This window comes from Ischnura elegans, chromosome X, assembly GCF_921293095.1.
Source record: "Ischnura elegans chromosome X, ioIscEleg1.1, whole genome shotgun sequence".
NCBI classification, from domain to species: domain Eukaryota; kingdom Metazoa; phylum Arthropoda; class Insecta; order Odonata; family Coenagrionidae; genus Ischnura; species Ischnura elegans.
In genome coordinates, this window is record NC_060259.1 from 41,534,696 (window position 1) to 41,551,714 (window position 17,019).

Below are 17,019 nucleotides of genomic sequence, written 5' to 3' on the forward strand. Positions count from 1 at the left end.
TTTAAGATAATTATAACAGCGCTTTATTAGTTTTTTAAAATTATTCGCTTAAAAACATTTTAGTTACATGTCTTAAACTAATATTAAAGAAAAAATGTTGAAAACTTTCGATTCAATTTCGGATCGGATTTTCTTTTAAGACTTTAGCGATTTTTGCTTCTAGGGGGACCAGCTGCCCCCTCCTGCCCCTCGCTGTGTACGCCCATGTTCGAGGATAATGGGATACCCCATTGGGAGACAAGGACATTCTCCCGTGCATAAGTTTTTAAAGCATCTTGGAGCCTAAAATTTCATTTTTATTCCTTAAAACAGATGAAATACAAATTTAAAAATAATAACTTTAATAATTACATAAAAGTTTTAGATAAAATTCGGGGAATGAACCCTGTGACCCCCCTAAATCCACCACTGTCTTAATATGGTCTGAGAAAACATACACAAAATTTAAGGATGCATACGCGGTTATGGTGTTTCGCCATCCCGTTGTATTCAGTAGAATGCAGTGCCTAGTTATTCGCTGCAACCGCAACAAGCTAAAAGCACGATGAGCTCAAGAGTGGAATGCTCACTTCTGGAAGAGAGGGGAGGGGGATGAGCGCTGATCTCATTCCGCTCTATTCCCCCTCCCACCATATCAAGTACACCTTTCCAAAGTTCGGCACTTAGAGAATCGAGGGTAACACCGTAGAAAGATCGATTGGAAATCCTACTTACTGAACGCCTCGAGGACTCCTCGTAGTCAAGTGAATGCGGTCACGAAACGCCTACAGCAATAAGCTAGCAAAATTTTCCATAACCAGCCAGGGAAACCTACATATTTATTTTCCTTCGCCGGCTAAGAGCTACGCATTGCTTATGCAGCACACATCAGGACTTCATTATGCATTGACGACAGATGAAAATTTTCAAAACTGATAGATGATACCACAGAAGCGATTCATGTAGTTGACAATTGCCCCTTTCAAATCATAATACTCCAAATAAGTTTGGGATCATACGCTTCTTGTGAATTACAACCTATTTGGAGGCAGTGAGTTTAAGGCAAACGGCGATATTTTCGCACTGAATAACTCTTAAGACCCTGAATGGCATTAACAATGAAACTAGAGACACCAATTACCTCAAAAATCTCAATTTTTCAGAAAGTCAGGACCAATCTCTCGGTGGCCGCTAAATTATTAAATCAGAGATAGCCGCTAAAGACAGGTTTCATTTTTTTCAGACTTTAGATCAATTCATTATTCGCTACACTAATGTTCCTCACTTTGCGTTGATACAAACACACTCGTTGATGGTATTAACGTCAACAAATATTACCATAATGTCGACTACGGGACTCTGCAAAAGGAGAGAAGATAAAAATAGATTGGCAATTATATAGACATATCAAACTCACGACTTCGTATGCGGTCGAAATGAAGCAGTGATCCTAGTAACTTTGTCCCTCTATCGAAGTCTAAATGCTTTTCTTACTACCTACCCGAAGAAACCATAAAATACCTTGAACTGCCAACCTCTGTAATTACCTCAGCCGCGGAAACAGAAAGTGGTTTCTTTCAACTCAGTGAAAAATAAGTCATGTAATGTGATATATTTCAAAATATCTACGGTCACATTCAGTCAATTCAGGATTGATAGTCATGAAAGTGACTCGATTGAATACACAGATAAATAGATTAAATTGGAAGAAATAACCACCGTGTAATCATGCACTGCAATGAATAACACATACAGCAAAACGTCAAAAAATCCCGAATTTTACAAAGAAAGAGTCACTGAAGAAATCAGATTCTTTTCACCAATTTGTTACCTCAATCGTACCGCAAACCGACAACAGCATATGTAGTCGCAAAAAACTCAACTACTAACTGTGAATACCGGATAGAACAGATGACATTCAAGAGGCCCGTAGGAAAGACAAGATCCCATCGGGCAGGACAGGGACAATACAAGCATGTTTGTCTGGGCGGATTCATATTCAACAACTCACTAAGCTAATGTAGTCACTTCATTTCGAGGAAAATATTCTACGATATCTGAAGTCGAGCTCATAGAAACATTTTTCAATATAAAACATTAGCTTCACAACTGCAAGGCGTTTACATAAATTGCGTGACTGGACCACAATTGTCTTATCCTGCAGAACTATTACAGCTAACTGCCGCCCAGAAGTTATTGAAAGCAGGTTGAGCTGTCTCTCAGCAGCATAGATTTGCAACAACTTCTCAATTCCATATTCTGTCCACGTTATTTTTCATTATCCTGATCTTCCAAGGTGTCTCCTACATCGATTCACGGTTAGAACTAACAAAACAAAGTTGCAAAGCGTATAAATAATATTTCACGCGACATAGCGCGTTCCATGTTTCACGCTAATTTTCCTGTTCAAAATCGACCAAAACCACGCTAATTTTCAAGTCAATTATATCAGGTTCTGCGCTAATTTTTCTACGAGTGTTTTCATTGACGAGCAGGAACTGGAGTCTCAGGCAAAGTACTCTGTATGCATAGGCGGATTTCGGGGTGGCGGGCAGTGGGGCACGTGCCCCCTCCAGACGTTTAAAAATTAGACAAAATTTTTTATAAGGTTGACCCTACGTTCGTTTTTTGTGTTTTACGGATATTCAATTATTTAATTTCATATTAATAACATTCGTTAAAATAAAGAGAATATTACCTACGTACAGTAATTTTTATCTTGTTTTAAATTTCAACTATGTGAAGATCGTTTGCCCTGGGCCCCCCATAAAAATATCTTGTATCCGCCCCTGTCCGTATGGAAGGTATTTTGCCATCTTTCGGCAAACCGGCCTCAACTGAAGCGAAAGAAAAATCTTTTGTCTCGTCCGGGACCTTTCAAACCACGGGGGAATCAAAGGCAACAGACTAATTTGTTTCATTGCCTTGCAAATAATATCACGCCCACGTGGGTGCGGGAAACCATTTCCCGCGACATAGTTCTGCATATGAAATCCTATGGGCGTTGAATACTTTCAGTCGAGCTTCAAAGAAAGTCGGCACTATAAATTCATAAACACTCGGCCTGCGCCTTTCGTTAAAAAATATCAAGAATGCAGTTGCAGAACGAAGGGTATGATTCAACAGAGTGGGTGAGTCAATTACTTTGAAATTGGACCACTGCATTCGAAAGACGTGGAGTCGAGGAGTGACCGAGATTGCGATGAAGTGGGCGGGCAATATTCGCCGCTCCACGGCGAAGCTTTGAGAGAACAAGCGTAATTTTTATCTGTGGTGAGATAAAGCCCCGAGACGGAAACGGTTCTGTCGACACGCAAGGTGGTAGTCAACATCCTCCTGGTCAGAATTGCGGTTATTATTCCGACCCTCCTGCAACTCTCCTCGAATTCAATTTGAAATAAAATGTAACGCTAACTAAAAGCCGTTAAAAACCGTCAATATGAACCCTCAAAACGACGTTGAAAATCTAGCTAAGATTAAAAACTGTTGTTATTCAAACCTAATGATCTTGAAGGATGAGCGTGTGTAACAACAACCGCTAAAAGCTAAGTAACGGATGCTGAAGGGTAAAAACACTTTAAACGAAATGTTAGCCAAATGTGGTTTTTGACGGAATAAAAGTTGATGCTTAGAACAGACAGATTCCGAATGTCATTTTTTTCCACGATCAATAAGAGATTATAATGGCAGCAATAGAACTCGTAAATAGATTGCATGACTTGTAGTGTAGCCTACTAACCTATGTTAAACTTGATGCATGTTTCTGAATTTCTATTCTATATTCTATTTCTAACAGCATATAGTAGTATAGTTTGTTATTATACGGGACGTTTTTTGGACGATGTGGTGTGCATGTGGGAGTCCAAATGCATGCTGCATGCTGGTGATTGATCACCCCCTGCCAAACACCCTAGAGGTGGCTCGCAGGGTATTATGTAGATGTAGATGTGGATTTTATCTCACTTCAAGTCACTTCCAAGAATCGCTGCGCAAGGTTCCCGATACAAACTAGTACAATTGGGAAAAACGTTGCTTGTGATAAAACCGCGATGAAATAGAAAACTCACGAGATGAATCAAAGGAGATTACACGTCACCTCACTTTATGAGACAGTGAGATGTTATGGATGACAATACTCGTGAAAGAGGATTTTTCCAACATATGAAAGATTACGTCGAATACACATAGCGAGGTTAGATAATCTGTCGACTTGACAACAGAAAAACGGATGGAAAAGTGGAAGAGGTGCTACTTCGCACTCGTTAGGCAGCACCTTGAATACGCAGCGAGTACATGGGGTTCAACACAAAAAGCCAATGCGTGAACTTAATAAATTACAAAGGAGAGGGGCAATAGTCAACAAAAACGTATGAGAGCGAGCAGAGAGCGAAACAAAGCTTTCACACAAATAAGGCTACGAGTCGCGAGTGACTGAAACCACATGCTAGGCTTCAATGGCTCACGCTAATATCTTTCACAGCGACACTGTGAACATATAAGAATCGCACAGTGTGTGTAGGCCCGACAGAAACAATGAGAGATACTTTGCCGAACGCATAGGTATAGCATTTCTTTTTAATTACGATCTGTAGAGAAATAGATGGACTCAATAGCCAATACAATGAGATCTCAAACGCACAATTTTCAATATAATATTTTAAATTTTAATGTCATTCAATATTTTTGTATCCGGCTGGCGTTCTGAGCCGCCACACGTCTATTGAGGCGTAGGGCTGGGTAGTATGTAGGTGAATATGTGCCATAACACATTCTCCTTCGCAGTTCCAATAGACATTAATTCGCTGAGAGGCCATAGGAATTTGGCAAAATGCAACAATCCCAAAAAAGGTGAAAACAGCAAGAAGACAGCCGAAATTCCAATTAATACCCAAAGTTAAATTTAGTTCGTCTTCAGAGATCCACGCTTAAAAATACTATTATTTTCATATTTGTAAATTTGAGACATTTCTCTAGAAAAAACAACCTTAAACGTGAACACATTCTAAATCAATCTAATGATTGGCCTAAATATAGGTTGGGCGCCGCACATAAGCGCGGTCTATCGAAACATTTCGTATGGAAATGGGGAAGAGGGTAGGAGATTCGACTCCTCGCCCTTTGCCTTTAATGCCTTATCTGACTCTTTCGGCAATCGTGGTTGATAGAAGAGTTGGGAAAATACACAAGACGATTCTACAGTCCCGAAATTCAATACCTCGATCCGTTGATACCACCGAACAGAAACTTCCACAGTCATCATATATAGGATGGAAGAAAAATGAAGTGAAAAGAAGCCCCTTAATTATTAGCTCGACGCGAAGTCTTATGATGCGTTGTGACTGTTGATAAGTCTCCTCATCGGGAATTTCTAAACGAACATAATTTCAAAATCTAGGTTTCTTCAATATGTGGAAATTGATACAAACGTTAGACTGTTTTCCTCTCGCCGGCGAATTTTTATAGTGAAAAACTTTTGCACCAATATACCAATAACGGATAATGGAGGAGTTAGAAAAATACGCAAATCCATTATACAACTGCCAGGTCAGTCCCCTCAATTGAGATTTACCGGCGGCGATATACTTCTAGTATCGAGATGGAGGAACGGGGCGTGCCCTCAAAACGTGCGTCATAGACTTTCTCAACAGTTTGAAACGAGACAAAGGGCGTCGCCCAGATTTTTTTCAATTTATTACTTCCACCCATAATTGAGCTAATCCCTCGATAACAACTCGGGGAGGAAAAATGCTAGCAAGTGCAATCGCTCATAACGAACGTATACACACGTCTCCGCGAACATCCATCTTCAGGGTTTATCACCTTACTCTAGCAAAGTAACTGGAATTCCTTGGAGAGCAATTACTCCCGTTTACGCAAAGAAGAACAACATCTCATCACTGATATGACTTAACTGAGAAAATATATCTGCTATCGCATGATTAGAGAGGAACATTGACACTGGCAATATTCTTGCAGTCGCTTGAAGGTTAGGTCTCAGGAAACTTCAGAGTAATTTGCCCCTAACATCCATTGGTCGCTCATCAACGCCAATCAGTACAAATCAAAAATTGACGTCGGGAGCCAGAGAAAACATTCCATCATAAGAAACATAGTAAAGCAACCATTATTTACAAAACTTCTCGCCTAATGGTCTATTTCGATACAAAGATATGGGCGCCAAAATTTATCTCAACGCTGACGAAAAAATATAGGCCTCGCAATTAAATACCAAGGAAAATGGAAAAAATATAGTAAATAAATGTGCATGGATACATTATTTGAAAAACCTCTACCTCACCACCTCCGTGAGAGTTAAGTTCGATGGAAATAGAAATATCTACAGAAATGAATAATACGCAAAAGAACTATCGTTGGAATCAGACAATAAGCGATCTTCGAAGACTGGAAAAGCCCAGGGGGGAGGTAGAGTATTACGAAATCTTGGATTTTGCTATTTCAGTCTTTTTGCATGCGTAGAACCTTAAAATACGTGTTGACATTAAATTGATCTTTCGCTTGCCTCGGTGAGATATCCTTGCTAACAACACCTGATTCGGATCCCGCCAGATGAAGTTGCATTTACCAGGGATTGGAAAATCCTAATGTAACAGTGGACAGCAAGACTGGACTGAATAGTACAAAATCTGCCAAATTAAAACGAAATTATGGAAATAAATAAATATGGTACGCAATTGGTTATAACAGTGGGTAGTTGTGGACATCAGTGGATATAGAAAATACTATTTAAGTTGACCATACTTTAAAACTAGACCAAAGGGAGCGAATCCACCCATTGAGTGACATGATCCGGTTATATCGACAGGTTCCTACGGTTGTGCTCCAGGTCGAAATAAGAAAACTCAAGGATTTATTCAAGGCCAACATCTTTTTTGCACCCTAACACCATATGGGAGAAGAACTGTTGAAGAAGCGGAGGTGGCATGTGATATAGTGAAGCGAAGGCTGCAGTAAAAAAAAAATAGGATCGTAGCTCTAATACACACCAGGCCTTAATGACCAGCGCCGGCAAGCATAGAGAGCGGAGGTGAGGGCACTTAGCCTTGGGTACCACTTTTAGGAGCCCCTCTAAATCTTTCTCCGAAATGAGAGAAAGGAGGGTTAAAGGAACCTCGAGAAGAATACTCAGGCCTAATGCAACTTGCCCTCCCAGGCAAAACCCATGTTCACCACTACGGAGTGGAAAATTTTCAGAGAAACCTAGCCAAAACTCCAAAATTTAATTTTAGGTGTTCTCAAACACCATTCAAGCAGGGAGACCTTTGAAGTGAGATGGATCGGGAAAGTTCCAATTCCCAGTGTCCGGCGGTTTTCACAAGGTGATGGAGAACTAAATTTTGAAAATTACATCGGCAGCATTTGTCTGAGGAAAGAAATACAAGTTCAATAGTGGCATTCGAGAGGAAACCTAGCGCCACTGTGATGCAACTGCGAAGGATACACTACACCAAGGACAATTTTTTCTTCCAATAACCTCATGAATTGCATTGGAGACGCAAGAAGGTGGTCGCTTTGAGAGGCGAAATGTCGGCCAACGTAAATAAATACCCGTTGTACATGCGGAGAAATTAAACAATTTCTACGCGAAAGCCTACGCGACTTCCCAAATGACTTGATGGTCGTGAGACATATACCCATTATTTCTGAATGAACGAATATCCATGAACTTCAGAAGCGAATGGAAGACTACGGACATAACTTGTAAAGAAACACAACAGACTATTCTCTTTGAACTCGCGTATTCTTTCAACTGTAATGACAGTATCGATTCCACGCATTATATGCATTGAAAAGGAAGCGCATTACTGCCAGCGACAAACATATCTTGCTGCTGAATTCCGCTCCCAACAACTATTTGAGAATCTAAATTCCCATGCTTCGCCATATGCGTAAAAGAAGATCAACCAAGAAGTTGCAAACACTTCGGTACATACCATTCAGAACAGTCCAGAGAATATGAGCCTTCCTAGCAAACGTAGGACCACGGAACGACGGGCAAAACAGTAAAAATGGCGGAGTCTATTCCAGAAGAGATATCTTAAAATAACACCATGACAGGTGAGGTAAAAATCGTTACTGACAGAATATCACGTGGAAACGAACTAGTATACTAATCAACCTGTCAAGCACGTGGAAGGATAAATAATTCATCAGGAAGCTTGCTCTAGCTGTGATTGGAGGAACACTAACTAGCAACAATAAGGAGGCACTTAGCAAAAGCTTAACATTCTAAATTAATATTTAAAGAAAATGATAATTACAAAGGCCTCTAAATACAAACGAAGGTGACTAAACAGCCATGTGAATAAGAGATAATCGTAATTACATATGCGAATTAGGCCTCAAGATAAGTCAATTTGATACGGCAACTAATATCATGACAATTATTTATCGTTATGTATATAATTGACAATAAAATCATGTTGTAACCTATTCACACATTTGCCGATTAAATCAGATTATTAAATTTGGAGTCACAGCACAGTATAATTTGGCGCAATATATTTGGCAAAACATACTATTACATTTATTTTTTTTTATTTTTTTATTTCCATCGCCCCGAAAACAGCTCACAAGGCCTTTTTACATCGGAGGGTATAACATGAAACAACAACTATCACACACAACCATGCCCTGGATAGGGGCAACCTACCCAGGCGGGACTCGAACCCGCGACCTTCGGTTTGGCAGGCGAGGACTTTACCCCGCCGCCACCGAGATAAAAAAGCAAATGAGAGAACGCAAAATTAGAACTAGCAATAGAATAAAACTGAGGGGAAGGTGGTATCGCTCCATTCCTTAATACGATACATTAGGTCTAACGGTACTAAAAAGATCAAGTATGGCTACATCAATTCAAATTAGGGCACTAATATTTTTTAAACCATTTTCACACATTTGACATTATCATGCAGTAATGTTTATTTGTAATCAGCACGACTTACGATGTGGCAGAGTCTTTTTACTGGAAATTATATTTGTAATTTTGTTAACACAAAAGTCAACCACAGCAATAAGAGCCAAGAGAAAATTGCTTGCTTCAAGGTAATTCCCTAAAGTGTCGTTGAAGGCTGATTTTTAGAACTATGATAAATCAGCCACTTACATTTAGTAATTCTTATCCCGTGAAACCTGCTTGAAAAACAGAGGGGAGAAGGAAAAATACAATTAATAAAAAAACGAAGCTACGCGAGAAAATCTTCGCCTCACGTACTCGCATGCACGAGGAGCGGATTGACGGTCACATTAAACATTTTGCAGAATCACGAGGGGCACCTCAGAATAGATCCGGGTGGGTACCAAGGACATGATTTCAAAAGAATCCCACGAGAAGAAGACAAATGTGCTGTGTAAGTGTTCTGACAAGCTAAAGGGTAATCGGTGATGCGACTACAACTTCTGATTGAGAGAAAAACACATTAATTATTGACACAATTGACGATTTCCCACAAATGGAAGGGCAGGGTCCATTTCAGAATCTCCTAACCAATCAGAACGGTAGCGATTCCGTCGTTTTGAAGACAAACCGACAGGAGAAAATAACGGTACGATTCTGTAGACCCTCGACCGGTTCGGCAACAAGCTCCAGTCGGTGCGAATCTCGGAATCCAACCGATTTCTAAAAGCTGTCGATGCTGCCGAGATTCAGTCGGTTAGCCATGTTTACAGTCGACACAGGCGAATTGATTGAGGATAAAAATCGTTTTCATTTTAAGCCCACGTTAGTGACCGGTAAATGAAATGTTATAGTTTAAGTATGCATACGTTTATAATTTAGAAAATGCTCACTTGAGAATTTTAAGTGTAGTGGAAGTAAAAGGACATAGCACAAAAAGACATAGAAGGTTACCAACAACACGGCGAGTGAAGAAAAGCGAACATCGCTGCCGGGACTCGTCCCTCTGCAAGGGAGGTCAAGAGAACTTCACGGGGTCAAGGGAGCAGGAAGCGTCCCCTAGCAACGCGCGTGCTGGCTACGACAGGGGGTTTCGAAACTAAATATTCGGAGATTTCGCGCATGGACTAAAGCTAGGTAATTACAGGCAAGAAATGGAATTAGAATTCGCCTAATATGACATCAGATACATATATAGTACAGTAGCGTATCGAGGGAGAAAAGGAATATCCCCCACCAAACCCCACAGAAAGATAGCATTCGATACGAATAATGCGATGAATACAATTACATTTTAAAAAACAAATATTATCAAACGGATATCATGAAACTCATCTCTTAGCATTGAGTACTATGCATATGTGTCTTATCTGTTCCTCCGTAGAATGCCCATCAAACAAAAAATGTCTCGATGTGGCTCTGCCCAACACCAGGATGATTTGCTCCCAATGGATTCATTCTAAGTAATAGATACACATTTAAAAAACAAATAATTGAACGTAGAGAAATGCAGAGGAGACGTAAAATAATATCGAAAACGATCGCAGCAATAGCAAAAGAAAATTGCTCATTTGGTTGAAAGTCTTGGATAATTGGACCGGAAAATACATTCGACGAAAATTAAGGAGCCATACAGCTCGAATAATTAGTATCCAAGATATCTAAGTTCCCCAACGGATAATGCATGTCTGCAACTACAAACGCCGCGGCGCGCCGCCAGCAAGTTCCCCGCGCTCCTACCCCTACTATCGTATTCCTTAAAGTTTCAATGCCATAGAGGCACTTTTAAGCGGGAACCTGTACCCCCATCGCGGTAGAATTATCCCCTACCATCTACCATCAAGCGGCGACGTCCTATCTTTAACAGCATTACTGTTTAAGTCGCTATATGGCGTAACACTGTCCAAGCTTCAAGGCCTGAGCATGCATTGAAAACTGGATAATATCGGGGTCCGGAAATACGTTCAAGAGCGCGAGTGGTTTGACCTCAACACTAGTAGGGTACTGCATGCATGAAGAATACATAATCACGCATATAACTGTTATCACACACGAGGTACATCAAAAGCTCTTCGCGATCATATACCAGACGTTGATCGCTGAACCGTATGAAACGATCATGTAAAAACTTGAACGGCGAATCAGAAAAACCGGAAAACTAAAGACCACATTACCCACAGTTGCCTAGAAGTTATAAATTACACATCAACGGAATAATACAGTTCGAATACACGCCAACTATTACAGGAATAGAATAAACCAAACAATGTCAGTGTCACCATCTCTCCAAGTCATGAAACAAGTAAAATATCACGGAAGTATGAATATTGTAATCCATCTAATTAATCTAGACTCGAATCGGAGCTAAACATTTCATTTCGAATGTCATCACCAATAAGTTACATAGGCTTTAAAAACGAATATCTTTTCTCACGTAAACTAATTCAAGCAGTGGGTGGATCACATAACAATGGTTTTAGCTCTGGTATTGATGAATGCTATGCTACAAGGATTTGAGCAACTCTGTGCGCCGCATAGTCACGCTTCTAAAATGAAGATAGTCAGGTAAATTGGTAGAAAAACGCTTTTTCGAGAGGAATCGGGAAGTGATGAGGATTCCTTGTCTTTTGGACAGATTAATACTCGGGCGCTTCAAGTTTAACTCAGTTCTGGACCGAGACGGTGACACTAATAGAGAGTTAAATCATGGTTCCGCAAATAAATCAGAAGTGTGATTTCAATAAAGTTATTTCTCATTTTGAATGTAACATACAACAAATCCTGAATCAATTACGTACGGGTGAACACCGGAAAATTTTCACAATAGGGTAAATAATTTAGGTGGTACATTTTTCCTTTAAGTGCAAAATTTACAGCGGCCGTCCGTCTTATTTCTCCATAACAAATATAATAGCAATACCTCACTTAAAAATATCCAATGCTCGTTTCATCCACTGTTAATCATTGAACGAGTACTTGTTGGATATATGTATATTAATTTTCGAAAGCTTACAAAAGTTATGGTATGAAACTTGTGTCCAAATCATGCCCTGAAAACTAATCACACTTATCTCGAGATTTATCTATCACAGCCACTAAAAGTGAGGATTTTGGCGAATGGACAGCGGGGCGAATAGGAGTGGAGGGGGGCAGTACACAGCGTCCCCCCTAAGCTGGCAAACAGTCTTTGCGTCCCGTGGGAGAGCGTTGGGGAAAAGACAACATAGCCCAGGGCATCCAAAATTCTCATTGCACCCAAAAGGCAATTAGTCGTCTTCTATCGGAAGATGAGCGCGTGATTATCAACACCCACTCATTCTCGAGAGTGCCTATAAATTGGCCTGTGATGGGTACGCAGACTCTTAAACCAAGTCAAAGTCTCCTACAGATATCAAAATTCTTGCGCTTACCAACAACGTAATAATAAGAATGTTAACACACAGGATCCCCCAACTTAAGTTGCTATTTTCGCCTACAGGACCTACTGCCTACACAAGCAGAATTTCCCCACCGACGTTTCATTCCCGGTTTTCAATTTGGCATGCTCTTCAAACACACACGAAAGAAAAATAACTCGAGCGCGTTTTCTCGAGTTTTATTCGTTTTCCAATGGTTTCCAATTCGCGCAGCATAAGTTTTCTAAATGTTACTCTGAATCTGATGGTAACTTGAAAGGAAAATATCTTATTTTGATTTATTAAGAACTTTTTGCTACTACTCACGTGGTCGCACCAACAGTAATTACGTCTTAGACCACTCACATCAATGATGGGCACGGTGGTGTCCAAGGACTACCACAGTCGTTACGACAAGTGAAAATTAAATGGTAAATAGTTCCTGACCAAACTTATTTATAATACAGTATTAATTTCCTTTTGACTCGCATTAATAAATGGGCCTTTTCCGAAAAAAATAAAGACAAAAATCTATGTCACGTGAAAAAATGTCCAAAGGAATCCAATGGAAGGCTCTCTTTTCACAAATAAATATTTATCCTCGAAGGATTGGAAGCAAAGACACTTTTTCACATAAATATTTATTTAAAAAACGTGTCTCCTTCAGCCCCTCACCCTCCCGCCACCATTAGGCATGCTAAGAATTTGTTTCGCAGACCTCTCAGGAGCCCACTAAACGTGAGGGCCGAGGGAAACGTGCTCTACTTGCGCTATTGGCGAGCCCTCTCTCCACCCCCCCTCAGGACGTCTCTCGGAAACCTCGTGAAACTTCGTTACATCACTAGCGTGATTTTCTGTCACAAATTTCACCATCCAGCATTAACTAGGCAGAGTAATAGTAAAAAAAATTGAAAGTTACAACGTTATTTAACAGCAGGAAGACTGGTGACAGACTTGAATATTCATTGATGGCACTAGATAATAATTCGATTGAACATTAAACTGCTCCGCCAGAAAGAAAAATGCCAAGCTAATGTAATGAACAGTAACTACCCTAACTCTATAAGGTCGAGTCCGTGATACAGCAGTTATGACATAAGATTATTATGAGTGAGCATCTTCTATTCATCCTGTGACCGCATGCACCATGACCTTGCAACTTAAAACATGACTAGTGGAGTTTGAAGGCCAAAGACGAAGCGTCTTCCACTTGGGTGTTCAATTCTATTCAATTACGAAATGATTTCCAGAGGATTTCAGAAAATGTTATAAAAGTTTTTACCAAATTTGCAACTAAAGTAACACTGTTGAAGGGCAGAATTAGCAACCAGCCCAATTTAAGTTTCGACTGTCAACTCGAATCGCTGAATTTGAACGCATGCTGAACACATGAACCGCACGAGTCCCCAACAGAAATTCGCCCAAGTTCCCATCTCAACATCTAATTAGGAATTTTTGAATGAATTAGGAGTTTTTATCAAGGAGGGAATGTACCGAAGGAACATTTTAATTGGTGGTCTGATACTTTCGCACAGGCATATGCATGCAAAACTAGCATAAAGACTTTTTTTTACAGAAAAGAGACAGGATGTTGCCGGCAATAACACGTTTTTCACACACGATATAAATACATATATTTGTCTAAACAGAGATTTATCTAGCAGTAATAAAACGCAGGTTTACTAAAATCTGAGAACACATTCCCTTGGGGGCAGTGCAGTACCTCGCCAACCTATGATTGACGATATTAAATCATGCTCACGAACTCGTGCACACAACACTGGCGATTTTCATGCCGCTGAAATTGATATTCACATTCACAAACATGCCGATTTAAAGATAGTGCAACAGACGAAAAAAGATTCCACTCACCCAGATTTTGACGCGTTAGTAGATATTATGGAATGTACTCTTAATTTATGGGCGATATCCTTCAGCTCCTGAATAACTTTGGCCTCCGGTTTGTGGTACAGATCAGCCATGATTAAAAAATACACTGACAGGGACTGAGAGAACTCCCGCTAACACGCACAAGTTGCAGTGAGAATCAACAAGTGCAACCACTCAACAATTTTCACCGGCTGCCGGTTTTCTGATGACTTTGGAGTGGGGGAACGAGGGGAGAGGGAAAGTTTTTCTTAAATTCGATTAAGGCGACACATAGGTTCTTTTGAACGAACTACATACGTGACGGTCGAATAATCGCGGCGTAGTATGAATATGGATAATTCGTAAGTATTGTGAAAATAGTAATTTATACTCTATGGGCAAATTGTAAGCGTTTCATCGGCATTGCTGAAATGATTATATTAGTCTACAAAGATTCGTGATAATTAACACAATGCAACTTTGAAGGTATTATTTTTTAATTTATAATGATGTTTTAGCATCTACATATTGACAGTTTAACTTAATTATCAAATTTAGAAACATCTAAACTCCGTTATTGAGCTACTAAATTACTATCATTGTCCTCGCACCTGATTCTTCCCAATGTAAGTTGTTCTTTTGTGTAAGGTATATAATCTAGTCGTCATAAGACCTTAGTTTTAGCATTGTTGTCATTTATGAAGTCACAGCGTTACACACTAAATTACTTATCAATGTGCTGGCTGCATAAATTTGCTTTACGTTCATAAGTTCTTCATGCAAAAATAGATGTAATTAGCCCTTTAATTTTTATTGCAATATTATATGTTTGTGCTGAGTGCCGCAACTGAAGTAACATTCTAAATAACATTTTACTTAAATTTTATTGTGAATGTAACATTTAAGTTACCCGGATAGTATGCGCAAGCTGCTATCAAGCCTCGATTTTGAGACAGTAATTGCTGAAATGGCCGAGCTTTATTCCAACTTGATTTTAGGGCTTAATTACTGTGGATTGGATTGGATATAGGGTTGATTCCTGTTTGCATCAGGAAACTTTTATCAAACTGAATGTTTAGATTAGTATCCTGGATTCCTTTGTGCATAAGTCGTGAGAATTCATTTGAATTTAAAGAAGTTGGAGATTGAAGGAACTTCATGATGTCACGAAGATGCTTCTTTTGGTAACTGAAAAAAATGATTTGTCAGACAGCCCACTTAAATTAAAGGAATGAAAGCTGTGAAAGGGACTTATAGAGAATGGAATTCTATAGAATATATATGCACTATTGGGGAGTGGTATTGGGTCGGAAAGTAGGGTGTTGGAGACTGTAGAAGAAGAGAGGGAAAGGGTTTACACAGAAGCTATTAAAGGGGCATAGACGTTGATTGGCTACTTGGAAATGAATACCTACCCAAAGAAATAATTAAGAAAATGGAGGATTGAATGAAGTGGAAGGCAGAGGGAGAGAATAAATCAGGTACAGGTATAGGGAGATAAGCAAATGACTAAGAGGAAACAACCCACATTGCACAGTGTCTGGTGGACGTCCGCTGCATTTACGAATGATCCAAAATCTGTCTTTGACTTTTCTAGACAGCCAGAGGATGTCCAGTTGTCATCTGTGATTTATTGGCAGGCCATCGCAATGCATTGAGCAGACTTCCAATGATCGACCTGACAGTCTGAAGTTTATTACTTTTATTTTAACCATTTAAATTAACAATTATAGTAGGTACTTGCTATGAATTTGAAATTTAGAGTTGAAATATATGCCATCAGGAGATTTAAAGGGAGGAAGGTGTCCATTTTATCATTAAAATTTTACGTTGGATGTTGCTCCTCGGTGGGGCCCCATTGGCCCTAAGTGTATGATATCCAAGCTAGGGATAATTCCTTGGGCACAACCCTTTCCTGGGCACTTCCTCAACTTCAGAGAGATAATGTAGGTCCTGGAGGGATAGCTGTCATGGTGTTAGTCTCCTCCAAAAGATGTGACCAGCCGTAGTCATTTTTTACTTTAATTATTGGGAAACTGAAGGTAAATAAATATACTAATGACACTCCTGACAATGGAAACGAGTACCCAGGATGGGCCCGCAAAGGATACGCTCCTGAGTCAGTGACTTTTATGCCCGTGTGTCTCAGGAGGTGAAGGACTGAGTAAGGAAAAAAGGATAAGAGATGCCAATGCAATGAGAGCACGACAACACCTCCAAGGAAAGGATAGGAAGCGAAGGTAGGGGATAGGGAAAAACCCATGTCACCATGGAGACGATGTGGCCATCTACTTGTGAAACCATAATTTAAGTAGCCAAAGAAATTGTAAGTTTATTCTATAATGGGAATGATAATAATAATAAATTTATTTCACGGGCTTAAGCCCTTTTACATTAGCACAAATTTAAAATTGCACAAAGTTAATCACAATATCAATATACTACAAATACAGAAACATAGATATCAATAACATGAAATACATATTAGGAGATAAAAATACATACTTAGATGTAGTTCACAAAAAAACATACATAAATATAAACCTGTATAAACATATACGAAATATCATAACATCATATACCAAACATATAGATAAAGTTTAATAGATACATTGGAAACAATACAAAACTGAAAAGGGTACCTTAGGAAATGCACCTCAAACAGTCCATCAAGAATTTTTTAAAAGAAACCTTTGACATTTGGAAAATGTCGGCATCTACACATATGTTATTATAATCCCTCGCTATCCTGAACATAGGCAAAAAACAAATGTAATTGTAATTGCAGTGCGGGAGATAAAAAAGATTATGAGTTCTAGAGTGTAAGGCAGGAACTTTAATATTGATTAGACTTAGTAGATC

At 39.5% G+C, this 17,019-nt stretch overlaps 1 protein-coding gene across 1 annotated transcript in view; it reads right to left on the reverse strand.

Annotated features, from left to right (window-relative positions):
- LOC124170731 (transketolase) overlaps positions 1-14,378 on the reverse strand; it is a 38,067-nt gene extending 23,689 nt beyond the window's left edge. The window contains exon 1 of the mRNA XM_046549628.1: positions 14,161-14,378. Coding sequence (XP_046405584.1) covers positions 14,161-14,270 — 110 coding nt within the window. The 5' untranslated portion in view covers positions 14,271-14,378. The remainder of the gene's footprint in view (positions 1-14,160) is intronic.
- Between the last annotated feature and the right edge of the window lie 2,641 nt (positions 14,379-17,019).